This window comes from Canis lupus, chromosome 18 (assembly GCF_011100685.1).
Source record: "Canis lupus familiaris isolate Mischka breed German Shepherd chromosome 18, alternate assembly UU_Cfam_GSD_1.0, whole genome shotgun sequence".
NCBI lineage: Eukaryota > Metazoa > Chordata > Mammalia > Carnivora > Canidae > Canis > Canis lupus.
Window position 1 is genome coordinate 50973156 of NC_049239.1, and position 25803 is coordinate 50998958.

The 25803-nt window shown below is 52.6% G+C and overlaps 1 protein-coding gene and 1 long non-coding RNA gene across 5 annotated transcripts in view; one reads left to right on the plus strand and one right to left on the minus strand.

Annotated features, from left to right (window-relative positions):
* The window catches only part of PC (pyruvate carboxylase), a 100452-nt gene that overhangs the window by 62198 nt on the left and 12451 nt on the right, over window positions 1-25803 (plus strand). For 3 of the 4 annotated variants that reach the window (XM_038563786.1, XM_038563785.1, XM_038563784.1), the window contains 9 exons: window positions 15277-15412; window positions 15571-15755; window positions 15997-16162; window positions 16288-16433; window positions 16595-16712; window positions 17014-17165; window positions 18678-18796; window positions 20990-21152; window positions 23423-23605. In XM_038563786.1, the coding sequence (XP_038419714.1) occupies window positions 15277-15412; window positions 15571-15755; window positions 15997-16162; window positions 16288-16433; window positions 16595-16712; window positions 17014-17165; window positions 18678-18796; window positions 20990-21152; window positions 23423-23605 (1368 nt within the window). Of the gene's footprint in view, window positions 1-12278; window positions 12430-15276; window positions 15413-15570; window positions 15756-15996; window positions 16163-16287; window positions 16434-16594; window positions 16713-17013; window positions 17166-18677; window positions 18797-20989; window positions 21153-23422; window positions 23606-25803 lie in introns of those variants that run through there. The other variant, XM_038563787.1, reaches the window with a different exon arrangement.
* On the minus strand, window positions 1236-10451 carry LOC111090994. The gene is made up of 3 exons (XR_005373602.1): window positions 9945-10451; window positions 4685-4860; window positions 1236-1514 (listed from the first exon to the last, which is right to left on the minus strand). It is a non-coding gene; the product is annotated as an uncharacterized LOC111090994 (long non-coding RNA).

A 25803-nucleotide genomic window follows, 5' to 3' on the forward strand; every position in this document is an offset into this window, starting at 1 on the left:
CTAGAGACAGGAACTGACAGGCCTCCTTGACTAGATGGTGGGTGAGGGAGAGGGAAGAGCTGAAGATGTTCCCCAAACTGAAGCCCTGGTTCCTGGGCAGATGGAAGACAGGAAGAAGTGTTGAGTTTGGGTTTTGAGGTGTGTGTGTCATTTGGGAGAGCAGGAAGAGGGTGGGGAGGTAGTTCTGTTGTAGAATTGACATTTCGCATCTATATCCAACAGCTATTATTTTAAATCCTCACACTTCAACTTGCAAATGCCTGTACTGGTTAAGAGGGAAGGAGGGGGAGACAGGGTGTCAGGATGTGAACAAAGAAATCAGTCCCTTAGAAAACAAAAGAATAATTTTTGTGTTGTTAAATGAGATTATCAAAAGAATCTCTAGTTTGATATTCTCACAGGTTAATTGGTGTTGCGGAATGGCTTCTGAACTTCCTTAAGACATGGAGAGTGCCAAATTCATTTCTTTCCTAGCTCACCCTCATGTTTTAACTGCATTAGGCACTTGTACATCAGGCTTTTACAAAAGAAACAGAGGCCTCTTTATTTGGGTTCTGTAGCCAAAAAGAAAATGGAGAAGGGGTGCCATTCATGCAGCCACCCCCCTGCCTGTCTCTGTGTCAAGGTGGGATACTCGAGCCATCTGGGTTCTCTTTCAGTGGCTGTCTGAGAGGTAAGGAAAGGGCCCTGATCACCGAGTTTGCAAATTTCTGGTCTATGTCTGCCCACTGTGGCCGATTGTAGCTCCTGGTGTGATGACACTGACCACAGAATTGGACAGAAGCAGAGTCCAGGAGCCAGTGGGAGCCAGCAGGAGTGAGCCGCATCTGTGTTGTGTGGCTCGCGGGGGGTCCTCAGCTGGGCAGGCAGACCCTGTTTCTCATGGTGTCTTGTAATGTACCGGGCAGCCCCATGGCACAGTGGTTTAGCGCCGCCTGCAGCCCAGGGTGTGATCCTGGAGACCTGGGATCGAGTCCCACGTCGGGCTCCTTGTATGGAGCCTGCTTCTCCCTCTGCCTATGTCTCTGCCTCTCTCTGTGTGTGTTTCTCATGAATAAATAAATAAATAAATCTTAAAAAAATTATTTTTGTAATATACCCCAATAAATACTGCATGGTATATACTCACACTTTGAAAAAAAGTACTATTTATCCGAAAATCAGATTTTATTTTATTTTTTTAAAAGGTTTTATTTATTTATTCATGAGAGACACAGAAGGAAAGAGAGGCAGAGACATGGGCAGAGGGAGAAGCAGGCTCCATGCAGGGAGCCTGACATGGGACTTGATCCCAGGTCTCCAGGATCACTCCCCAGGCTGAAGGCAGCACTAAACTGCTAAGCCACCAGGGCTGCCCCGAACATCAGATTTTAACTGAATGGCAGCCCTCAGCTAGTTTTATGTTGGGTGAGAGTGAAGTCACGAGTGTGGGAAGAGATTGAGGTAAGTGATCTTGCTGCTCACGGTTCTGGCCAGGTTGTGCTGTGGGCTGCAGGTCTCTGATCCATGGTACACTGTAAAGTAAAACATACTTAATAAATATCTAGGGGATCCCTGGGTGGCTTAGCGGTTTAGCACCTGCCTTCAGCCTAGGCTGTGATCCTGGAGTCCCGGGATCGAGTCCCATGTCGGGCTCCCTGCAGGGAGCCTGCTTCTCTCTTTGCCTGTGTCTTTGCCTCTCTCTCTGTGTATGTGTCTCTCATGAATAAATAAAATCTTTAAATAAATAAATAAATAAATAAACAAACAGATAAATAAATAAATAAATAAATAAAATATCTAAACTCCAAACATCACTTTTGCTTTTTTTTCCTCTAAAGAAAGAATATTAAAACAACATTTTGTAGGAATATGCCAAAATACAGGTAGAAAACTGCTTTGCTTCCCCATTTCCTGAGGATAATCACAACCAAAATTCAAGAATTCTCATACAATCATTCTAACATTTTGCTATTCCAAAAGAGTCACTTGACCTAAGCCCATTCATTCAGAAAACTGTCTCAATTCTTTTAAAAGCCCCCTCAGAGGGAAATACCACTTCTTTGTCTAATCTGTATCTTTTGCTGATCTGACTGGCCAGACATTTTTCTTAAAGTTAAATATCAGTCGTCTCTGATGCAACTTGGACTAATTATTCCTGGTTCTTGGAACAGCTGCTGCTAACAGGGAGTTTGGATATGAACAGGATGCCCTGCCATCTGCAAATTTATCTTCCTTCTGCTGCTGCTCTTCTGGTTGTGCCTCCTGGAATGTGATGTCTTTGGGCTCCTCAGCCTGAAGAGCCAGAGTCCAAGAGCTACTGGTCATTTCAGGCTGTGGCCTGCTCAGTGTGTCAGGTGCCACTGCATCCTGCCTGTGGCTAGGCACTGGCATATTTCCACTGGGACTGTTCCAGGAAATGTAGGTACTTTGGTTTCAGAGGAGGGAGGCATTCTCTATCGACTTCCACGTCAGTCTTTCACCTGTGCCAGGGGGACCCTCCCTGGGCTTGCTGTCTCTTACTGTCTCTTCTCTCCCTCTCCTCTTTGTAGGACTAAGTACTCTGTCATGTGGAACAAAGCCTGCTGTGTGTATAATGGAGAATGGTTCATATTTAAAATACATAAAGACTTAATACAACTCAGTAAAGAAAAGACAACCAGTCCATTAGAAAAAGGGGCAAATGATATGAACAGGCAATTCATAAAAAAGAAAATCTAAAAATAATCTCAACAATCTTGAGAAAATATCCAACTTTACTAATAATCAGAGAAATGATTTTCTACCTATGAGATTGACAAAAATCAAAATCTAACAGTAGAAGAGTTAGCAGAGGTTTGGGGAAATAGAAATTCTGCTGTGCTTCTGGTAGCTGTGTGAAGTATTGGGACAACTGCTTTAGAGAGCTATTTGGCAGTATTGACATTTATTATTTATTTGTTTATTTTTATTTATTTATTCATGAGAGACACATAGAGGCACAGACATAGGCAGAAGCAGGCTCCCTGTGGAGACTCGATCCCAGGACTGCAGGATTACAACCTGAGCCAAAGGCAGGCACTCAATCACAGGCATCACAGTATTGACATTTAAAATGCGCCAGCTGGGGGCACCTGGGTGGCTCAGTCAGTTGAGCTTCCGAGTGTTGATTTCAGATCATGATCTCAAGGTCGTGGGATCAAGCCCAGCATCAGGGTCTGTACTGAACGTGGGGCCTGCTTGGGATTCTCTCTCTCTCCCTCTGCCTTTGCCCTCCCACTGGTGCACACATTCTCTCAAAAAAAAAAAAAAAAACCGGTAAAATGTGTCTGCCATCTGGGGCAGCAGTTCCAATTCCATGTGTAGGACCTGGAGAAATTCCTGCATATTTTGTACACGGATTCAAGGTTATTCATTTTTAACATTTTAATTGATATTATTATGGTTGTTTCCAAACATCCATAAAAATGGAACAAATAGTACAGTGAGTTTCATGTATCTGTCCCCCAGTTTCAACAATGATCCATTTGCCAATCCATATACAGTTTTTGATAGCTAAAATTTGGAGACAACCTCTGTGTCCCTCATTTGGGCATGGATGAGCTGTGATATGTATACTGTTATGAAGCCATTAAAATTAATGAGCTAGATCGACTTGTATCAATGTAGATAGATTCCAAATATGTTGGGTGAAAAAACTGAGTTAAAAAATGACAGTATATAATTTATGGAAAAATTAAAATACAGGTGTATGTTTTCTGGGCATATATCTATCTAATCAGCGTAAAATCTATAAAGGGGGAGCACCCCAGCAACTGGCTTATGGTAACACACCTAGGGATCAGGGGAGGAGGAAAGAGGTGAGGGATGGGATTGGAAGAACAGCGAGAGAAATTGGAACTGCTTGTAGGAACTGTTTCCTTTTGTTAACTTTAGCTGTAATTTTATCATAATAATACATGTGGACACTTGGGGTGGTCAAATTGTGTCATGAGGCCTATAAAAACTCCCTCAGTCCCCTCTCTGACCTGCCCTCCTTGATTGTCTCCCCAAAGACAAACTCTTTACTCCTAGCTGCTGACAACCCTATTTACACAGGACTTTTGATTGCTGGGCTCCTGCTATGGAAGATTTTGCTTGCTTTTACCTCTGCCTAAGCCCCCTACCTGTACCCACTTTCCCTGGTTAGGTAACCATTTTTAAGTACATTTTCAGTTTGCACATTATTAAAATCAAGTATTAATAGTCATACTTGAGAACTTCCAAGTGTATACATGGTAACATTTTCTTGTATACCTTCTCAGTTTCCTGGAGTTATTATTTGCCTCATTCTTCATCCCTAAATTGTAAATTGCTATCCCCTCTCCATTCTTTCAGGGACTTCAGGCAATCTAGCCTTTTTTTTTTTTTTTTTTTTTTAGTTGTTTACTTAACTCCCTGACTTCCCTCCCCTCCCCTGGAGCCTCCCCCACCCCCACCCTTGGGAGCCTTCCCACTTCTGCTGTTGTCCAGGGCAGTGGTTCTCTGTCATTACTTTCCCTAGAGGTCCCCTGCTTCTTTCTCTGCTGGCTCCCGCATTCCACATCTTGGTTTACTCCCTTGTCTTGTTAGTTCCTCTCCCCAGGAGCTTCCCAGGCCAACAGGCTCCTGGGATGTGAACTTGCCTTTGCTGGGTGTGCCTGAAAAGGGTCTTTATTTTGCCCCCACATTTGACTGGTAGACTAACCAGGTGGAGAGTTGTAGTTTGGAGGACGTCTTCCCTCAGAAGTAGCTTCTGGCTCAGTGTCACTGTTGAAGACTCTTACATGCCTTCTCAGTCTCCTTTTTGGAAGCATAGTAGCCTGGATGAGTGCCCCCAAAGATCTCCGGGTCCTCGTCCCTGGAACCTGTAAATGGCACCTTCTAATGAAAAAAGTTTGTTATTTTTGTTTGTTGTTGTTATTGTTGTTTTTAAAGATTTTACTTATTAATAAGAGACACAGAGAGGCAGAGATATAGGCAGAGGGAGAAGCAGATTCCCTGCAGGGAGCCCGATATGGGACTTGATCCCGGAACCCTGGGATCATGACCTGAGCCAAAGGCAGACTCTCAACCACTGAGCTACCCAGGTACCCCTAAAAGAGAGTTTTTGTGGAGGTGATGAAGTAGAAGACCTTGACATGGGGATGACCCCAGATTATCCAGGGACCCTTTAATGCCGTCACACGTGTCCTTGGGAGATAGAGGTGGGAGAATACACATGTCAGGGAAGGCCAAGTGCCCACAGAGGCCAAGACCAGAGGGATATGGCCATAAGCAGAGGTGTCCAGGTGCCACAAGCAGGGTGCCATGGGGTAGGACACCCCCTCCCGAGCCTCTGCAAGGAGTGTAGCCTTGCCAGCATCTCCATTTGGACCATTTTGATGCTGAATTTCTGGCCTCTAAAACAGAGAGAGAATATACCTTTGTTGTTTTACGCCACCAAGTCTGTGATGATTTATGACAGTGGTGCCAGCAAACTCATGCAGGAAGCTGTTGGATACCGCTGGGTCCCCTTGCCAGGTGGGACTCGCAGCGTCACACTGGCATCTCCAAGCACCCTCGCCACCACTGCACGTCCTCAGCCCTGGGACTGCTATGTGCCAGTCTTCCTGTTCTGCTCTCTGGGCAATGTCCTTAACTGTCTTCTCATTCTTCTATTTATTATCGTTAAAAATGTCTGAAACTATTTTTAATTTCCTAGAGCTCTTTCTCCTGCCTTTAAAATAGCTGCCGCCTCTCAATGCAATAGCTTCTCTTACTTCTCTGAGATTAATTATAGTTTCTTTCTAACTATCTGCTCTCCATATTACTCTTCTGAGAGTTTCTTGTTTTTTATTCTCCATTTGTTTTGGTGAATTTGGGGTGAGCTCAAATAGCTGGTGATCTTGGCTGTCCATTCATGCTGAAGGCTGACGTGGATGCAGGTTGGAAAGCCTGGGCATGGCGGGACTCAAGGGCTTCACAGGCTGTCTCTGCTGCCTGTCCCCACCCCAGGTGGAGCCTCTCCAGAGCCTGATGGCCGGAGATAGCATCATCTAGCCTGCCTGGGTCTCACCTCCTGCGGCTCTAGACCCGTGCTCTCAGGGCACAGGAACTGTTGTGGGGTTGGTGGGGGGGCTGTGTGTGACCACAGGGGACTCAGGACCGGGTGGCCCTTATGAGGGCTGTGGGTGTTGCTCTTCTTTGCTGCTCTCTACCTACAGCCACTTCTGTGTTCTTTAACTTGGTGTTACCGCTATTCATCCCCACTTTTCAAACAAGAGTCATGAGTCATCCTTACTTGTGGCCACTATCCTTTATCTAAGAGGTGCTGGAGGTACTGCCGCTGCTGCGTTTCTGGGTTCCTGTTGTCTCTTGCCTATGTTAGAATGTCTTCCTCAGTTGTCTTCCACCCTCTCATCTTTCCTCCTCACATCACCTTCCTCAGGATGGGCAGAGTGGTCCCGCTGAATTGCAGCACTCTTCTTCCCTGCCTGGTTTCTTGGATGGCACCTCCTGACCCAGGGGATCTGGTCCCTGCCCCTTGCTGTCAGAGTCCAGGTGTCTGCCCTTGGCCTCTTCCTGAGCACCTTCATTCCTGCCTCTGGCCTCAGTGTACATCCACTAGGCGGTTTGCTCCTTGGCCTTTGCTCCAGCTGCCTCACGCCCAAATTGCCTCCCCCCGCTTCCTTGTCCTGGATGCTTCAGTCCTGGTGTTCTTCAGGAGGGTTTCCTGCTGGCTGCCTGCTCTTCATGCAGCTGGTGCTCGTGCTGGCGCTGCTCACTGCTCGTGTTTGCTGCCTCCCACTCGGCCTTCCCTGGAGGGATCACTGATCACAATCCTAAATAGCTCCCTGTTCTGAAGGCCCTGCTGTGGCCTGTGTCAACCTGAGCAGGTAAAAGAAGGGGGCATTTTTATCAGCCTGTGCCCCCCAACCTGGTCCTTGGTTTTAGAGTCTCTGTAGGTCCTGGTCATTAGTGGGGAACCTGGGCATGTGTTCCCTTAGGGCTGCCATAGCAAAGTCCCCAGAACTCATAACAAAGATTTATTATCTCACACTTCTGGAGGCCAGAAGTCTAAAGGTGTTGGCAGGACATGTGCTTCCTCCCAAAGCCATAGGGGTCCTTACTTATCTTCTGACTCCTGGTACTTTCTAGCAATCCTTGTAGATGAATCTTTCTGGACATATGGCTGTCTTCTCCCTGTGTGTCATTACATGATCTTCCCTCTCTTTGTCTTTCTCTGTGTCAGAATATCTCCTTTTTATAAGGACACCAAGCATATTGTATTAGGGCCACCCCAGGGGCTTCATTTTCACTGATTACCCCTGCAAAGACTTTGTTTCCCGCTAAGATCACATTCTGAGGCCTGGGGTTGGGACTTCCACAGAGTAGAAGGAACACAGTTCCTTGAGGAACACAGTTCATTCCATACACTGGCATTCACTTTCCTGCCACCTTGGGGTTGGAGTGAACTGGGTGAGCAAGTGGGGGAGGAGGTCCTATGTGACTCTCCAGCTGGGGTGGTATCCTGTGAAGGGATCAAGGAGCTTCCGGGACCACCTGCATCCCTGCTGCCTTCTGGTACCTGTCTTCCTATCCAGCCACCATCCAGAATGGAGTCTTTAGTGTTGAGCACCTTGCTCAGCCCTCCTGGTTCCCACCTTCCATCTGGGAGGTGCTTTTTGCTGACCTTGCCCTTTTAACTAAACTTCCTTATCAACCCTTTGGGCTCTAATCTGTGTTGTATGCCCCACTAACTTGTGTGTGCTGCTCCTAGCAGGGGTCATGACCGTTTGCATTAGCATGCCATAATATTTCTGGAAGCTTGTGTGATCTGGAGGATTCATTCATTGGTTTGTTCATTTGTTCCCCAGACATTTAGTCATGGTGTCGGGCACAGTACAGAGTGCTAGGAAGTCAACAGAAGACAAAATAAACTGAGGATCCTATCCCCAAGGTCCTCACAGTGGCTCATGAGATGGGTCAACGAATCATTAGGACATGAAGTGCTTCTTGCCATGGACAGCTGTGCCATGGAGGACCTTATAGACATCCTCCATAGACAGGAAGACAGTGGGGTGTGGCAAGGACAATGACAGAGCTTTTCCAGGGAGGTTCAAGCTCACTGAGGAGGTGGGTGTCCAGGATTGACTTCTGAGTGAGTCCTAAAGGACTCAGAGCACTCAGGGCCAGTGGCCTTCTGACAAGCTGGTACCTAGGCAAGCATGCGCAGGTCAGCAGTAGCTCTCCTTTTGCACCAGGGGGCACTGTTCGCCCTGCAAGGCTCCCTGTCCTTGAAAGAGGCTATGCCAGTTGCTATGCCAGTTGCCCCCTCCTCAGTCCTGTCCTTCCCTGCAGGACCAGACCCCTTCCTCGCCTCCTTTCTCTGAGCCTGCTCCGTCCCCCTGCCTGCACATCCCAGCAACTCACACAGCACCATTTGTTCTGGCGTGGCTGTCCCACCCTCTCCCCTGTGCCTGCTGCCTGAAATCAGAGGGCCAGGGGAGCAGGAGGGGCCTGTGGGGCCATGCTGGTGTGTCTCTGAACCCTTGTGGCCACTTAGGGCAGCAGCCGGCTGTGCTGCCCTGGGCCACATGCTGTTTCCACTCCTGTCTCTGACTTTGGTATTCTCGCTCTTTCTACTTTGTCTGTCACCTTCACTGTTTTTGTGTCCTCCCTTCAGCTTCCCCTACCCAGACATCATAGCCCTAGTCAGGCCTCTCTTAGGCTCTTTGATACCGGCTGAGTTCTTTCCTTTCATCTGTCCCTGCTGGCCACCAGTCCTGAGGCCCCGTCTTGGACACGTTTAGGACAGTGCAAGAGCTGCCTGGAGAGAAAGCTCCCCAAGAGCGGCCCCATCCACCAGAGGCTTGCTTTTGCCATGGCTGGAGTCCTCTGCCAAGAACTTCTTCCTTCTGGTTTCGACCTGCTTTTGCTGGCCCTGCAGAGGCCAGCTGGGGGCCGGGGAAGGAGCCTGGTGGGGGTGCTGGTGCTGGGGAGGGTCGGGGGAGTAGATATACAGGAGTCTTTTTAGTTCATTTGGAGATTCCTGGGGCCTGTTTCTGATCTGCTCTCCCTTCTCACCTCTTCTTGCTGCCCCCCTACATACCTCTGATGTGGATTTGCTGAAGGGCTTGGGAACGAGTGGCGGGCAGTCCAGACTGAGGGCTTCCAAAACTGCCATCAGCCAGGCACCCCCAAAGCAGAGCCACGGCTCTCCCTTCTAGTGAGCTTCCTGCCCACAGCTGCCCCCTAAGGCTGTAGGAGATGCCATGTGAAGACCAGGGATATTTAGGGTGGAAGCAGTACAGATCCTTGAAGGAGCATTCCAGGGCCTGACGCTTGGCCACAGTGACCATGCAGGTGGCTGCCTTAGCCTGGTCCCAGCAGGGCTCCTCTGGCTGAGAGTACACCCACCCTTAGCACAGTGGCCGTACTGTGTGGACCAAAATTTGGACAACAGTGGCCTGACAGCAGAATTTTGTGCTGCTCCTTGCTGCAAGAGGCAGCCTGGGAGATGTAGTCTAGGTCTGAAGTGGTGGGACTTCTAGTGCCATTTTGACTATTTATTGGACAAATTGAAGCTGCTGTAGCTTACCAGAAACACATGAAGGCTGGCACTGCTAGCCGGCTCCCTGGTGGGAAGTGGCAGAGTGCCCCTGGGGGCCCTGCTGCAAGTTCAGACCAGTGACACAGTTTTTATCAAGACTGTGATTTTTGATTTTTGGTTTCCAAGTACCTGTCATGGTGTACTTTTGATGAAAGCCACAACTTACTCCTTTAGTTGTGATGACTCCAAATGCCCTCATGGATCAGAGCTCCTGCTTCGGAGGGCAGTGTACAAATTGGGCTCTAAACCAGCCCTGCTAGGTGACCTGGGGTGTTCTGTAATACCCCTACACTGGATTCCTTATCCATACCAGGGAATGATAAGAGATACCTGAGTTAGTACTTGCAGAACATCCCATGCGTAGCTCAGTTACCTGGTAAAGAGTAGAGGCACTGCTCGGTGTGCTGGTCAGCGTGTGTCCCCACCCGCCAGCACCGGCCTGGCATGTAGGCAGAGCTTGGTGAGCATCGGATGTCCTAGAAGCAAAGCGGGCAGATCATCGAGATTGGGCAGAAGGTGTCCACACCTTTCCCCTCCCTCCTTCCACGGGTTGTTGTAGGCACCATCCTGACTTGATTGTTATCACTGCCTTCTCGAAGGAGAATGCTGAGCTTATTGATCCAGTGTTGGAGGAGAAATCGAAGCTCAGGGAGAAGTAGAAAGTGTGGAGTCACACTGAGAGGCAGCAGGGAGAAAGCAGGTGTTCAGACACTCCCTGCTTCATTCTGCCTCACGCTTGCCGGCAAGGCGTTGTTTACATGTCCCAAGTGAGAGTCAAAGCCGTCTTATTCCCTGTCTCTAATGTACAACCCAAGGCCAAGGAAAGAGATCTGTCAGCTGGCATTTGCAAAAAATAGCAAACAGGCCTCTCTGGGACTGTCAGCTCTCTGGAGAGGAAACCAGGGTAAGAGATCTGCAGGTGACAGTAGTTGCTTTTCTCTTACTATTTCTTTCCCCATCGCTGATGTTAGGGAAGATTTTCACCCATGCACATCATCAGCATGGAGCAAGGCAACATGGTGTGCCTGGGGCAGATAACCAGAGGCTCTTTGCTCTGATAGCATCTGAGCAGCCTTGCCTCTCCTGAGGAGATCCAGCCAGCAAGGCTGTGCTGTCCAGGAAAGCAGCCTCGCTGGCTGAAGGGTTCCAGCTCTATCAGGGAGGATCAGGGAAGGTCATAATGCAACAACATGAGAGCTTTCCAAGATGCCAGTTTTGTTTAGCGAGGCCCTTGGAGCTTTTAAGGGAGATTCTTAGCCAGATTATCAATGAGTTTGAGGATTTTGTGGTTACCATCCACTAACCAAAAACCCACAGTGGGAGCCTGGCCCCAACCCCACACCACTCCCCTGTGACCAGCACCTTTGGGTGTTCTCTGCCCTGGTGTGAGGATGACAAGGATGCCACTTGGAACAGTGTCTGAGGGAAGGCTGGCACTCCAGAGGCTGTTTTTGGGAAAGTGCCACTGTGGGGAGAGGCTGGGACTCAGGTGACTCCACGATGCCAGGGCTTGATCTCTGAGCAAGGGGCCCCATTTAATGCCAGAGGCAGCCCCTCTAGGAGGGCTGTGGGAAAGGAGTTTGGTACTTGGAGACCTCCCCACTGCCCTCTGCTCCCATCTCAGGGACTCCACTTCTACCAGTAGATCTCGCCAGCCTCCAGCGGCATGGCTTCCTGCCTCCACAGCATCCCCCCTACCCCCACCCCCACCCAGCACTGCACAGGGCCTCTCCTCCCTCCAGGGTTAGGAGATGGGGCAAGATTCAGGGAGCAGTAGAATCTGCCCACTCAGCACCTCCCTTCAACGCCTCCCTTTGGCCCATCCCTCAAACTCAACATACCATGAGTGGACTCTCACACATGACCCACAATGTCCTACTTCCCGGAAGAGAGGGCTCTGTGAGGCAACCCACCTCTGTCCTGCAGGTTTCCCTCAACTGTAATTGATTCTGGAAAGGTCTCAGGAAGCACCAGGCACCTGACCCCCACACCCCTGGGTTTCAGGTCTAGGAGGAGAGTGGGATTTGACAAGGGGAGAGGCTGGGTACTGAGTTAGCAAAGTTCTAGGAAGGGTGGACATGTTATGGGAATGAGGTGACATTTTTTTTTTAAGATTTTATTTATTTATTCATGAGACACACACACACACACAGAGGCAGAGGCAGAGACACAGGCAGAGGGAGAAGCAGGCTCCATGCCACACAAGGAGCCCGATGCAGGACTCGATCCTGGGTCTCCAGGATCACACCCTGAGCTGAAGTCGGCGCTAAACCACTGAGCCACCCAGGGATCCCCCTGAGGTGACATTTTAGTTCAGCTCTGTGTGCTCCTGTCCCAAGCCTAGCATTGGTGGGCAGGAGGGGTGGGGGGTCAGGGTCATGTGTGACTCAGCTCTGCCTGGGCTCTGCGGGGCAGCATGACCTGTGTCCTTTGTCATCCACACGAGCTCCGCCCTCCTAGCCTCCCAGACCCCGCTCTCCTTGCTCACTGATGTTTCTGTGCCTTTAACCCCAAGTGGCAGCAGGTCCTAAATCAGTCATGGCTGCCTGCTGTCTGTCTGCTGGCTGGTAGCCTGCCTCAGACCACCTCCCTTGCAATCTTTCCTGGCCCCAGGGGGTCAGGGCAGGCTGTGAGTCACCTGCTGCCTTCATGACTGGACCTCTCTGCCTCCCCTTGCTTCGGGCCCAGAGCCACTGGGGGCGCCCCTTCCCCTGATTTCAGTCTTGGCTACCACCCAGGCTTCCAGCACTCTAGTGCCTGAGGCCTTTGTATCCCAGTGCCAGTGACCTCAGGCAGAGCAGCCAGCTGTCCACGGCCTCCCTGGGCAGAAGCCGCTGTGGGTGCCTGGCTGTTGCAGGGTGAGTGCTATGGGGAGAGCATGGGCCAGGCACACTGGGGTGGCAGGCCCTGGTGCTGCGGAGTGTGCGCAGGAATGTGGGTTGTGTGGGGCTGCATGGAGATGGAGTACCTTCTTGCCCTTGTTCTTTTCTGGGAAGCAAGTGCTAGTGTCTCAGCAATCCTGCCATGCTCAGGGCACGGGCTCAGTGGCCCCCAGGATGACCCACCGAGGTTGGGGGTGGTGGTTTCCAGTTTCACAGATGAGGACATGAGGTCTTGGGAGCCTGGATCTCAGCTGGGGCAGACCCAGGCCTATGGACTCCAGGCTTGCATGCTGGGCCACCAGTGGCTGGATGGGGCTGCTCTCTGCATTCCTTTCCCCAGTGCTCTGACTTCAGGGAGAGGGCCCTGATCTACTCTGTGAACTTCTTTTTTTTTAATTTTATTTTTATTTTATTTATGATAGGCACACAGTGAGAGAGAGAAAGAGGCAGAGACACAGGCAGAGGGAGAAGCAGGCTCCAGGCACCGGGAGCCCAACTTGGGATTCGATCCCCGGTCTCCGAGATCGCGAGACCAAGGGCAGGCGCCAAACCGCTGCGCCACCCAGGGATCCCTTCTCTGTGAACTTCTGCCTGGCTCTCTGCTGTACCCCAGGGCTTGATCTGCTTGGATGCGGGTTCAGCAGCATTTGGAGGCTTCTGTCCCAGCCCAGAGGCGGGGGGCGGCATCTGTGAAGATCAGTCATGGTGGATTGAGCTCTGAGGCCTGCGTGGGTGTTTCAGGCTCCCTCTTTTCCTAGCTGTGAGCTGAGAGGCACTTGATGCCCACCTTCCACACAGCCTCCAGTGATCCCTTTCTGTATTTGGAAAAGAGAGCAGGAGTAGAAGGGGGTGTTTACACACAAGATGATAGGTAAGTGCCTAAGTGGTAGCAGGAGCAAACCCACCCAGGCGGGAGAAAAGCTTGGCCTCCCTGGAAAATAGTTGAAACTTCTGGAGGTTTGAGAATCTTGGTGCCACTGCCCCTCAGCTGTGAGGCTGCTCATCTGTACACAGGTGAGGAAGACCCATAGCCGTCTCGTTAACCAAGAGATGAGGAAGGTGAGGTGGCCCCACTGTGAGGGAGAGGGGGCTCAGCCTTACTGCCTGTGGTTTCACAGGACAAATGCTGAGTCCTTTACCTCCCCCAGGGAGACAATTCAGGCGCTCCCCTTACCTTTTTTTTCTGCAAAGATCTTCCTCCCCCTTCCGTATATGCCTCCTTAGTGCTAATTGTAAATAATACACCCCTAGTGGAGAAGATATAGACTGTTTAGAGAAGATAGAGAAGGAAAAGAACAACACCGCACCAATTCTAGAATACAGGAATGAGTGACATGTTGTCTGACAGAGCTCCTTCTAGTTCTTTTCCTCACCTAAAAAAAGCTTCATGAAATCGTATTATTTACCTTTTTAATTTCTGTAGCATCACATTATAAGCATTTCCCTTGTAAATAGAGTTGTGCAAATAGTCATTCTTAATGATTTTATAATGTCTGTATAGGTGCCCTATTGTTGGATCTTTAAGTGGCTTCTAATTATTTTCTATTGTAAATAATGCTGTTTTGAACATCTTTCTGCATCCATCTTCGTTCCCATTTTAGAATATTTCCTTGGGATCCCTAGGTGGCGCAGCGGTTTGGCGCCTGCCTTTGGCCCAGGGCGCGATCCTGGAGACCCGGGATCGAATCCCACATCGGGCTCCCGGTGCATGGAGCCTGCTTCTTCTTCTGCCTGTGTCTCTGCCTCTCTCTCTCTCTCTCTCTCTCTCTCTCTCTGTGACTGTCATAAATAAATAAAAATTTAAAAAAATAAAATTAAATTAAAAAAAAAAGAATATTTCCTTGTGTTGGATTCCTAGAATGGTAACCACTGGGCCAAGGGGCATAAATATTTCAAAGGTTCTTGATAGGATTTCCAGAGAGCTGCCCTGATATCCAGACCTCACCTTGTGTGTCTGTCTCCCTAGGCCTTACCAGCACTAAATCTGATTGTTTTACAACACTGTTGCTAATTTAATAGGCGAAGTGGCACCTCCCTGTTCTCTTTTGTCCCTGGTGATTTCTGGTGAGGTGAAACTGCTCATGGTTTATTAACCACCTATTTACTGCTCTGTTGCCGCCCTTGTTCTAAAGGAGTGCTTTGCCTCTTCTTGACTTAACCCTATGTGGTAGTTTGGGCTAGTGGGCCTGTTATCTGAAGCAGATCTCAGAGGCTTGGGCTGCTGGTGGATCCGTGAGGGGGAGATAATGCGGTGATATCTGAAGTTCAGTGCACTTTAACCCTTGGTAGAAAAGGAGGCTTCTGCCACTGTGTGAACAAGTCCTTGCTTCTAAAGTCTGACAGAGGTGTGGCTTCCTGAGAGGGCACGGTGATGCAGGTTGGCTCCTCGAGAGATCTGTCATTACCCTCATTGCCTGGCCAGGTGGAACCCTTCTGGAAGGACACAGGGGCCAGTGTGGTGTGGAGAGGTCCTAAAACCCAGGCTGCTGGGCCTCACAGAAGGCATTGAAGGGGACTCTGACAATGTGCACACTGAGGGCACTCAGGGTCTCTGCTTGGTCCCCACAATTGCTTTAAGAGCTTGGAGTGTTGTGAAAGTTATTAGAGTGCTAGGGTGAGATTGGGTTCTGTTTGGGTTTGGCTTTTTCCCTTCCCTACAGCCAGGTGGCCCCCAAGGGAATGTTGGGTGTGGCCGGGAATTGAGGAGGGTGAGGTGCTGGCTTTCACGTGGGGCCGCTACAAGGGCAGGGTGGGGTAGGACTCTCATTCTTCCTGGGAGACCCTCTTTGCCGAAGCTGCTCTAACCCAGCTCTGACTTCCCAGATGCTGAAGTTCCAAACCGTCCGTGGGGGCCTGAGGCTCCTGGGTATCCACCGAAGCTCCACTGCCCCTGCTGCCTCCCCAAATGTCCGGCGCCTGGAGTACAAGCCCATCAAGAAAGTTATGGTGGCCAACAGAGGTGAGTGCCCTTGGGGCCAGCAAGAGGAGCCACGTGTCTAGCCCAACCTTAGTGTTTCTGTTCTGCGCTTGCCCTGCGCACCAGCTCTCCACTCCCCTTCTGCTTCTGTTAAGGACCCAGGAATCTAACATCTGGTCCCGTTGCCCCCTCCCTCCAAGGTGAGATTGCTATCCGTGTGTTCCGGGCCTGCACAGAGCTGGGCATCCGCACTGTAGCTGTCTACTCGGAGCAGGACACAGGCCAGATGCACCGGCAGAAAGCAGATGAAGCCTACCTCATCGGCCGCGGCCTTGCCCCAGTGCAGGCCTATCTGCACATCCCAGACATCATCAAGGTGGCCAAGGTGAGCTGGGCTGGGCTAGGCCTGAGTCCTGTGCCTTCCCCCCACCCAGGGCAGCCCATAGTAAGTGTCTGTGAATAGGGGACTGGGTAAATGAATCAATGAATGAATGGATGGATGGATGGATGGATGGATGGACCAACCAGATGAGGTGGGGGGAGATGCTTGAGCCACAGGTTTTGGGCTGGACCTGTGTGAGAGATTTTGAGAGATGCTGCATGTCTCTGACTGCTCCTGCCCCCAGGAAAACAATGTGGATGCAGTGCACCCTGGCTACGGGTTCCTGTCAGAGCGAGCAGACTTTGCCCAAGCCTGCCAGGATGCAGGGGTTCGGTTTATTGGGCCGAGCCCTGAGGTGGTCCGCAAGATGGGCGATAAGGTGGAGGCCCGGGCCATCGCCATTGCTGCAGGTACATGTGGTGGACAAGCGACTATGGCCCGCACAGCTCGGGAGGGGCTGTCTAAGGAGGGTCTGATGGGTTCGGGCAGAGATTCCAGCCTGTTACAGAGGACCCACATGCCTCTCTCCCAACAGGTGTCCCTGTGGTCCCTGGCACAGATGCCCCCATCACTTCCTTGCACGAGGCCCATGAATTCTCTAACACCTATGGCTTCCCCATTATCTTCAAGGCCGCCTATGGAGGTGGGGGACGTGGCATGAGGGTCGTGCACAGTTATGAGGTGAGCAGAAGCCCAGGGCTGGGAGCAGAGCAGGGAGCCCCGCTGGCCTGTGAGGCCACCTGCAGAACAGAGCCTGGGGTTCCCAGAGTGGGCGGGGGTCCCACAGAGGGTGAGGCTGAGCTACAGGGCCCAGTGTCTGCTCAGCTTGCCTGCCCTCTCAGGAGCTGGAGGAAAGCTATAACCGGGCCTACTCGGAGGCCCTGGCCGCCTTTGGGAATGGGGCGCTGTTTGTGGAGAAGTTCATTGAGAAGCCACGCCACATCGAGGTGCAGATCCTGGGTGAGTGGGGGCGTTCACGGGGCCACCACACGAGGCAGGAGCCAAGTGGGCTTGATCTTTCTGGGCTCACCACAGCTGGTGTCCAGGAGCCACCCCTCAGGAAGCACCTCCCCTGGGAAGGCCAGCCGTGGAGGCTGGACTGGTCAGGGCCCTGGCCTTGGTGCTGACCGTTTCCCTCCTGACTGCCCCAACTGCCGAGGGCAAGCATGGATTGGCCCTGGGAGGCTATATGGGATTGGTGGGTATTTAGGAAGTGTTTAGGTCCCAGGAGACACTGAGGCCAGCTTACCTTTCACTGTAGGAGACCAGTACGGGAATATTCTGCACCTCTATGAGCGAGACTGTTCCATCCAACGGCGGCACCAGAAAGTGGTTGAGATTGCTCCTGCAGCCCACCTGGATCCCCAGCTTCGGACACGGCTCACCAGTGACTCTGTCAAACTTGCTAAGCAGGTGAAGGGCAGGGGCCTTCTGGGACAGTCTCCTTCATGGAGATAAGGAGCCTGTACCTGTGGCTTCCTCTGAACTCCTGCCAGCTTAGGCCTCGTGACCAGTAGTCATGTCCACATGTGGACAATCTGCTAGGGAGCAGGGAGGCCCCAAGTGACTGGCTCTGGGAGACAGAGGTGAGGACTCTCTGGGGAGGAGAAAGTGCTAACATGGGATTTGGATCCTTGCTGTGTGAGAGCAGAGGTGCCAGGCCCAGAGACCAAGCTTGGAGTCCAGAAAGGCTGAGAAGAGGAAGGGAAAGAGGTTTCCAGCCACTCCCTCTGCACAGATGGGAGTTCTGCGTGGCACTGCCTCACTCCTGAAACAAAAGGAATGAGATCCAGTGGATTCTGTCAAGATTAAGAAACATTACTAAGGCATTTCCTATCATTCATTCTTGACTGGCCCCTGCATCACCTTTATTGCCACCCATCGAATCCTCAGGTTCTCCTCCTCCTGCCAGTCTTTGCTCTACTGGGGCGTGGAGGTAGGAGATGGCAGGTGGTTCCCCAACAGTGACCTGCCCCCAGGCCTGCCCAGGAGAGCACCTGCCGTGGCCAGGCCTGTAGCAGGGGGCCCCCCCTTCTGTTCTTCTGGGCCCTCCTGAACCCACCCCCTCTCAGAGTCGGAGTATCCTGCCCCCACCTCTACCTCCCTTCCCAGGGCCCCGAGTGAGAGCATCTTCTCAAATCTGCCTTCCTCGGCACCCAGGTGGGCCCCCGGGTGCTGCTCTTCTTGCAGAGCCTGGCCCCCTCAGACCTTTCGGGCAGCAGATGATTCTATGACCTTCCCCAGCTGAAAGAGAGGGTCAGCACTCACAGGGAAGCTTCAGACACAGTTAATATAAGGCTTGGTTAGGATCTAATTTAGAGTTGCCATTTGGGTTATTTCATATGAGTAATCTTACCTGGAATTGGGTCTAATTCATTGGCTTAGGCAGCGTGTCCTTCTGTAACAGGTCTGAGGGAGCTCACTCAGGTTCTGGCAGGACCAGAGTGAGACTGGAAAGAGGGTTAAATTTTGTATTAGAAGGATCATCACTGCTGGTTCCTCTCAGAGGACACCTCTTTGGGTCATGGTCAGAGGTCCTGGTGATGCGTAGAGCAGAGGGGAACTTTCTGAAAACCCTCTGAGAATGAGAAGGTCCAGCAGAGACTGGGGTGCGTGGTGGGGCCTGTCCACTGGGGAGGGTTCTGAGTGCAGAGCCAGTGGCAGCTTCTGACTTGTTGCCTCAGAGAAGCTGGGTGCAGTTGCCAGAGGCTGGGACTTCAGCCCCTTCAGCCCAAGGGGGAAGGGAGGGGCGTGAGCTGCAGGCGCTTGCCCTAGGGGCAGGGCTGTTGAGGCTGGGAGTGCAGTCTGTTCTTTTTGGAACCGGCCAATGGTTGTGGCTGAGCCAGAGTGGCTGTCAGGGCCCACTCAGGGCCCAGTCGGTCCCGCCCTGCTGATTGATGTCTTGCTGACACGGCCGCCCCACAGGTGGGCTACGAGAACGCAGGCACGGTGGAGTTCCTGGTGGACCGGCATGGCAGGCACTACTTCATCGAGGTCAACTCACGCCTGCAGGTGGAGCACACAGTCACCGAGGAGATCACAGAGTGAGTGGGTGGGGCTTCAGGGGCGGGGCACTTCTGAGGGCGGGGCAGCTTCCAGGTTTCCCATAAAATCCACATATTGGGGGGGCATTTAGTGGGGGCTCGGCCCACCCCCCACTGTGGTAGAGAGCAGTTAAGGATCTAGGTACTTTTTACAAAAATTATTAGAAAAGCATTACATGTGGGGTACCTGGGTGGCTCAGTCGGGTAAGCAGCTGACTCTCGATTTTGTCTCAGGTCATGATCTCAGGGCTGTGGGATGGGGCCCTGGAGCCTGCTTAAGATTCTCTCTAAAAACAAAAGAAAGAAAAGCATCATATGCTTATCATAAAAATGAAGGAGCAAATAAAAAAAAACGATTCAGAGCCCCACTTTCAGAACCAGGCTGCTGAGGAGGAAAGTCTAACATATTTCAGATGAGGAGTGGAGGCTCAGGTCAAGAGAGTTGCCAGCCCAGCAGAACTGTCAGTGTCGACCCTAACTCTCCTGGTTTTGTTCCATCTTTATTTTACTATATACATATTTTGACACAATTGAGATGTTATGTGTAGAGTTCCTCTTCTACTTTTAAAATTAGTATTAGTTGAAGGCATCCTCCAGGCCAGTAGTCTTTCTAGAACTGTAGATGTGTGTTTCATGACTTCCCAAAATGGCCCTCCATTGCTAGCGGGTCAGGTCGTTTCTGGTTTTTGTGGCTCATAAAGGGTGGTCACACCATTTTTGTGTCTAAATCTTTTCCTTCGCCCCTGAAGAGTTGTGGGGATAGACTCTTACAGTGCAGTTACCCGAGCAAAGCCTAATCAGGTTTCCAGATTGCTTGTATCAGTTTGTGCTCCACAAGCACTGAGTACAGACCTTTAAAAAATCTGCTCCTTTTATAAACCATTCAGTTGTTTCAGGATCATATTTTGAGCCATTTAAGTGTGAAGCCCTGGCTTTGGGCCAGCACATCTCACGCTGGAACTTTTCTGACAGTTTGTTCCTCCCCTGACCCCCACCTGAGATTGAGGATGCTGTGGGGGCGCCTGCCTTTGCCCAGCAGGCACACACAGGCCTCCAGATGCCTTGTTCTCTTGAGGTAAAGGCTGAATTGAGGTGGCCGCTCCAGCTTCAGATTCTGACTCCATGAGACTTTGCCCCATTGTGCCACTATAAACTCACTGTCAATCTTGGGCCTGCCACAAGCCTGCTCTGTTAAGGATGGAAGCCTGTGCTTGCTCTGGAGTAGGGGTTTTGTGTCCAACACAGACCAGGGTGCAGGTTCCTACCTGGTCACTGGCCACGCAAAGCTTGGGTGAGCTGCAGCCTCTCTGACCCTCAGGCTCCTCCTCTGATGGGAATGACAGATTCAGAGTATCACTGTGGAACACAGGCTGGAACACAGCCTTAAGCTCGTGGTACGTGGACATAGGGACGCCCGGTAGTCATTGTCACTCCCATGAAATGCTTTAGTGGCAAGTACAGGACCCGGGAGAAGATCTTCCAGTGCCATTTACAGGCTGTCCCTGCCACAAGCCTCAGTGACAATACATTTATGACCCTGAGTTTTTTTTTTTTTTTTTTTTTTAATAGCTGTTCCACTTGGATTTGTCACTGTCCTTAGGAGCATGGCAGTCAGTGAGGCTGAGCTTATAAAATCATGCACATTTGGAGAGCTTTGTGCACTGAGATCTTCTTTAGGTTGGGGTCTCAGGCACGAGCCCAGCCTTGACACACCTCCTGGGTGGAAGGCACTCTCACCGAAGCATGTCCCCTCACAGCCTCTCCCTACAGCCCTCACAACCCTGCTCTCCCACCAACCGCCCCTCCTCCCCCATCAGGGCATAGTACCTACCACTCTCAGCATGAGCAGTTGAGCCTTCAAATCAGGCTTCACCAAGGGTGGGTCCGGGGGAGGTGGGAGGATGGAGAGACCCTAGGGAGAGGTTAGGGCAGAGTATGGGGAGGCGTCGTTTGGTGGGAGGGACGACAGCAGGTAGATGTAGATATTTCAGCTGGCCCCCCCTCCAGCTGCCCTCTTCTTACTCCCACTGCCCAGAGTTCCCAGCCCCCATGGGCCCAGGCAGGGGCCATAGGTCTGGGTGGAAGGATCCTGCTGCCCCAGCTCGTGAATGAAGAGCTGGCAGGCAGGGATGGGGATCACCCTCCCCATCCATCCCCTGCCTCATGCTCCCCTTCTCCCTACCCCCTCTGCAGTGTGGATCTGGTTCACGCCCAGATCCATGTGGCCGAGGGCCGGAGCCTGCCTGACCTGGGCCTGCGGCAGGAGAATATCCGTATCAACGGTTGTGCCATTCAGTGCCGGGTCACCACCGAGGACCCTGCACGCAGCTTCCAGCCAGACACTGGCCGAATCGAGGTAGGCCAGCATTCCAATGGAGCATGCACTGGCACAGTCTGGGTGGGAAGACCCTCCTGTGGGCCCGGCAGGGAGTAAGAACCCTCGCTTCGGTTGGCTTAGGGTACACAGGAGCCAGGCTCTGTCCAAAAATAAGGGAGAGCCTTCCAGGGGGAGACTGCCATGAACACAGACGAAGAAACCAGTGAGTGAATCGTGCAGAACAGGGAGCAGACCAGTTAGGTGGAGCCAAAAGTAAGCTCCCCAGAAACAAAGCCCAGGCCCTGGACTTTGGCTTCTTTCAAGAGCCCAAAGACAGAGTAGTAGCCTCTGTCCTATGTAGTTGGCAAGGCAGAACCCAAGGATTACTGCAAAGAATTGGGGCCCAGTTGTCCCAGTGGAGGGGATAGGCCAGTGGGTCCCAGTGGAGGGGCCCATTAAAGGATGAATGAGGGAGTCAGGGAAATTGTGGAGGGCAGGGAAGAGGCAGGCTTGGGCCACCAGTGGCTAGATGGCCAGCTGTGGAGGTGGACCTGCCATGCCTCTGCCCCAGGAGTATCTCCCACACGCCCTCTCTTTTCTCAGCACAGACAGCCCCCCTTCCACACGCCTTCCCTCCCCACTCCCAGCCTCTGGATCTGCTTGGGGCAGGAGCCCTCTGAACTGCTGGGGTGCCTGTTTCCTGGCCCTCTAGCTCATGCTGGCTAAGGATACCTCTTGAACCTGCACATCAGCAGTGCTGCTCCCAGCTCTGCAGGTTTACTGCCTCCCCATCTGGCCTGAGCCTCCAAGGAAGTGGGACATGTGCGAGAGCTCAGGTTCTGGTCCAGGGAGAAGCCCAGGATGATTTTGAGACAAATACTGGGCTTCTGAGGAACAAGTGATGTGGGAAGGGAAAGGGAATATCTGGATTCTGACAGTTGCAGAATTCTGGGAGTCCTGAGACAGCTGCCACTGGAATTCCATTTCTGGAACAATTCAAGTCCATAGGTGGGGGCAAGTGCTAAGGCTGGAGTGCTGTCTAGTGGGCCGGCCCCTGACTTCTCTGCCCTCAGCGGGGAAGGGGCAGCCCTGCGACGCGCCACTGCCTTCCTGCACCTCCACTTCCAAGGCCTGGCTCCTCTGAGCCTGGTTTACCACAGAATATTTTTAGCTGACAGTTCCTGCTCACAGCTGAGTGTTCACCCTTAAATATTTTATTAAGTTCCTTTTTATCGAACACAGGCCTGTGTCCCTTAGAAGCGGAAACATGGTGCAGTGGGTGTCCCAAGCCCCTTGGGCTGTCCCTCCCACTCCTCATCCTCCTACCTCACTGGTGCCTCACAGGGGTCCCCCGGCCCCAGGTGAAGGCTCTCCCTGCAGGAACTCACCCCTGTCCTCGTCACAGATGTTCATGTGTGTACCAGTTACCCCAGACATCCTAAACCCCTGTCCCCCCAGGACCCTGTCTCTGTCCAGCCTTGGACTTGGAACCCCCGCTTCACCCCCCGAATCTGCCTCTGGGACCCGTCCTCTTCTGCCCTGCTTCCCTCTCTCACATGCGAGTATGCACCTGTTCTCCCGAGAACTCTGCATCCAGCCCCTCTTGCCATTCTCAGCTTTTCTTCTGCCTCTCCTCCCTCTCCCTTCCATTCTCCCCTTCTGAAGGAGGGGAAAGTGAGGGGACACCGAGGCCTTCCTCATCATTTCACTGTGTATGTTAAAACAAAACCCCTCAGCTTGCCTTCCCTCCTTGGCCTGCTCATGCCCTGCAGTGTCCCTGTCACTAATCTGAATTTGTACGTTTGTCTACGGCCTTGCCCAGCAGGCTGGGAGCCCCCTGTGGACAGGGACCCTCTTTTAGCTGCTCACCCTGGTGCCCACAAATGCTGTGGGATGAATGAATTTGAAAGGCAAGAGGGTTAGGCAGGAAGGCGGGTGGGAGGTTGGGGGCTTTGGCTTCTGCCTGCCCAGGGCCCCTGTCTGTGCTCTGCTGAGCTCTGTGTCAGCCCTGAGCTCTGGGCGTATAGCCCTGGGACTGGGAAGAGCAGGGCCTCCCCTGTTCCCCCTCTTGCCTCTTCCCCTGCCAGCTCTCAGGGAGAAGGAAGCAGTGACTGGCACCCAGAGCACGCACTGGCACCCCTGGCTTTGTTGGTGAAAACTAGGCAGAACTTCACAAGCCAGAGTTGGTGCACCTGTGCTAGGAACAGCCCCCTGCCACATCTGCCCTTGTCCAGCCTGGGGTGGGGTTGGGGCACATCTTGACTCCTGCTTAAGACCCAGTTCCTGACCCTGCTCACCTGTGCCCACAGGTGTTCCGGAGCGGAGAGGGCATGGGCATCCGCCTGGATAATGCATCTGCCTTCCAAGGAGCTGTCATCTCCCCGCACTATGACTCCCTGCTCGTCAAAGTCATTGCTCATGGCAAAGACCACCCCACGGCCGCCACCAAGATGAGCAGAGCCCTTGCGGAGTTCCGAGTCCGAGGTGTAAAGGTGAGAGAGGCTGTATGCTTTGCCTGCTTTCTAGTCGCTCACAGTCCCGCTCAGTTCTGTCCCTCTGCTGCACGGGGACTCTCCCAACTGCTCTGCCTCTGCTGGTGCCAGGCCCCTCAGCCTCCTGGGAGTAGGCCTCGGCATCAGATGCTCAGGGGACGCTCGGCCAGAGACAGGAGACTTGTTCCGGGGAGCCCCACACTCCTTCTTGCCCTTCTTAGGTGAGATCACATGGAGTCTGTGTTCAATCCACATATTATAGGCCTCCTTCTGGAAATTCTGATCCCGCATGTTGGGGTAGAGACCCCAGTTTTGAACAAGCTCTCGGGAATTCTGAGTCCCAGGAAAACCCTGGGTGAGAGCACAAGCCTGTGTGGATGAGGTCACTGGGCATAAAATGAGACCCTTGTCTGCCCTCACAGCTCCCATCCCCTGGCCTGGCACCAGCATCATGTTGGTGCTTTTGGGACAGCGAGGAAGGGAGGCTGCAGCTGGGAGGCCTGAGCAAGGGCAGAGTGGGGCACATCGCCCACCCTCAGAGCGTTCCTAGCCCAGCTGTCAGGCAAGGACCTGAGATGCTCGTCAGCCCCTCGATGCCCCGTCTGTAGCTAGAGATGAAGCCACAGCCACATACTGCCTTGGCCTTGAGGCCAGCACTGCCTCCATATATGTGGGCATCCCCTGGGCAGATGCTGCCAGCAGACACTCTGCGGCACAAGAGCAGGAAGGAGGGCTCTGCCCTCAGTGGACTGTGCCACCCGGCCCAACCATGGGGGTGGTTTCTGGGCAGACCAGCCCTCAGCCTCTCCTGGGAGTGCCCAAAGGATGGCACCCAATGCAGAGGATGCCCTCTCTGGCCTGCCCTGCACAGAGGCACAGGGTGTGTGTGCTGAGGTACTGGCTGATGTCCCCCTTGTGTCACCTTCTCCTCTCGGCTGCCTCCAGTCCTGCCTGGGGTCCAGGCTCGGCTGGTGAGGTCAGGGGATATGGGCAGTACTGTCCTCTCACCTGCTGGTCTGGCTATGTGGTGTGTCCTGGCAGGAGCCCTGGTAGGTGCAGAAGCCTCTCGAAGCACGTGGTGTGGAAGGAGGGAGGAAGCGTACCTGTGGGGTCAAGGCTTGGTCAGCCGTTTCTCCTCAGGCCCTTGGCCCACCTTAGAGGGAATGGCTGTTCCCTGGGTGTTGGGGCGTCTCTGTGCACTTCTGTGGGAAGCCTCGGGGCTCCTGGTCTGGGGGCTGTTCTCTGCACAAATACAGAGACGTGTTGTGGCGTCATGTGTTCAATGTGCTGCTCTCTGAGGGGCCTTGGGTTTCCCCACATGGTGTCTTAGGGGTGCTTTGGGGGCCGGGTGGCCAGTATGCACCGTGGCCCTGCCTGCCTGCCTTTGTGGCTCTTGTTCTTACTGGTAAGCCCGGCTGGCCCTTGTGCTTGTGCCCCTGGGCCACTGGGCCTTTCACCTGCCCTACAGCTGGCAGGCTCCTGCACACCTAGTGTCTGAGAGCCCTGAGGGCGGAGAAGGGAGACCAGAGCCTTGTGGCTCACAAGGAGGAAGCCTTGGGACACGTGTTTCTGGTTCCTTGGGGCACCAGAGTCCTCCCCAAATGTGCACCCTGACTAGGCCGCTGGCTCCTGCCACCTCTAGAGCCTCCCGCACCCAGCACCTTGCAGCACCTTGCACCTTCTCATCTTACACACCATGGGCCCTCCCTCCCCTCTGCCTTCACCCTACAGCCCCTTAGAGGGCCCATGCTCTCCTGCTATTCTGTTTAGGACCTCGTTTCATTTAATTAAACCAGGATCTCTCTTGAGCCACACCCAGGTATGTGTTCTGGGGCTGGGAGGGCAAGCGCACATATGTCAACACCGTGCAAACCCACAAGTGTGTGAGCTTGGCTAGCACACGTGTGCACACACATACCTGTTGTTCCAGTTTTCCTCGGGGCTGCCCATTAGAACCCTGGTGGGCCTCAGATAAATGTCCATGCACCCCTTGGCACATGTACTGTGGCTGCCACGACCTGGGCACCATTATAGGCTATGGGGTGCCTCAGTGAGGCCCAGGCACCTGCATGTTCTTAAAGCATCTGGGTGCACCTAGCCCAGCAGAGAGCCACACATCGGCAAGTATTTGTGTCTGGAGCACGGACTTCCTTCAGCTGACACTTGGAGCTGTGATTGTTCAAAGGCTGGCAGAGCCT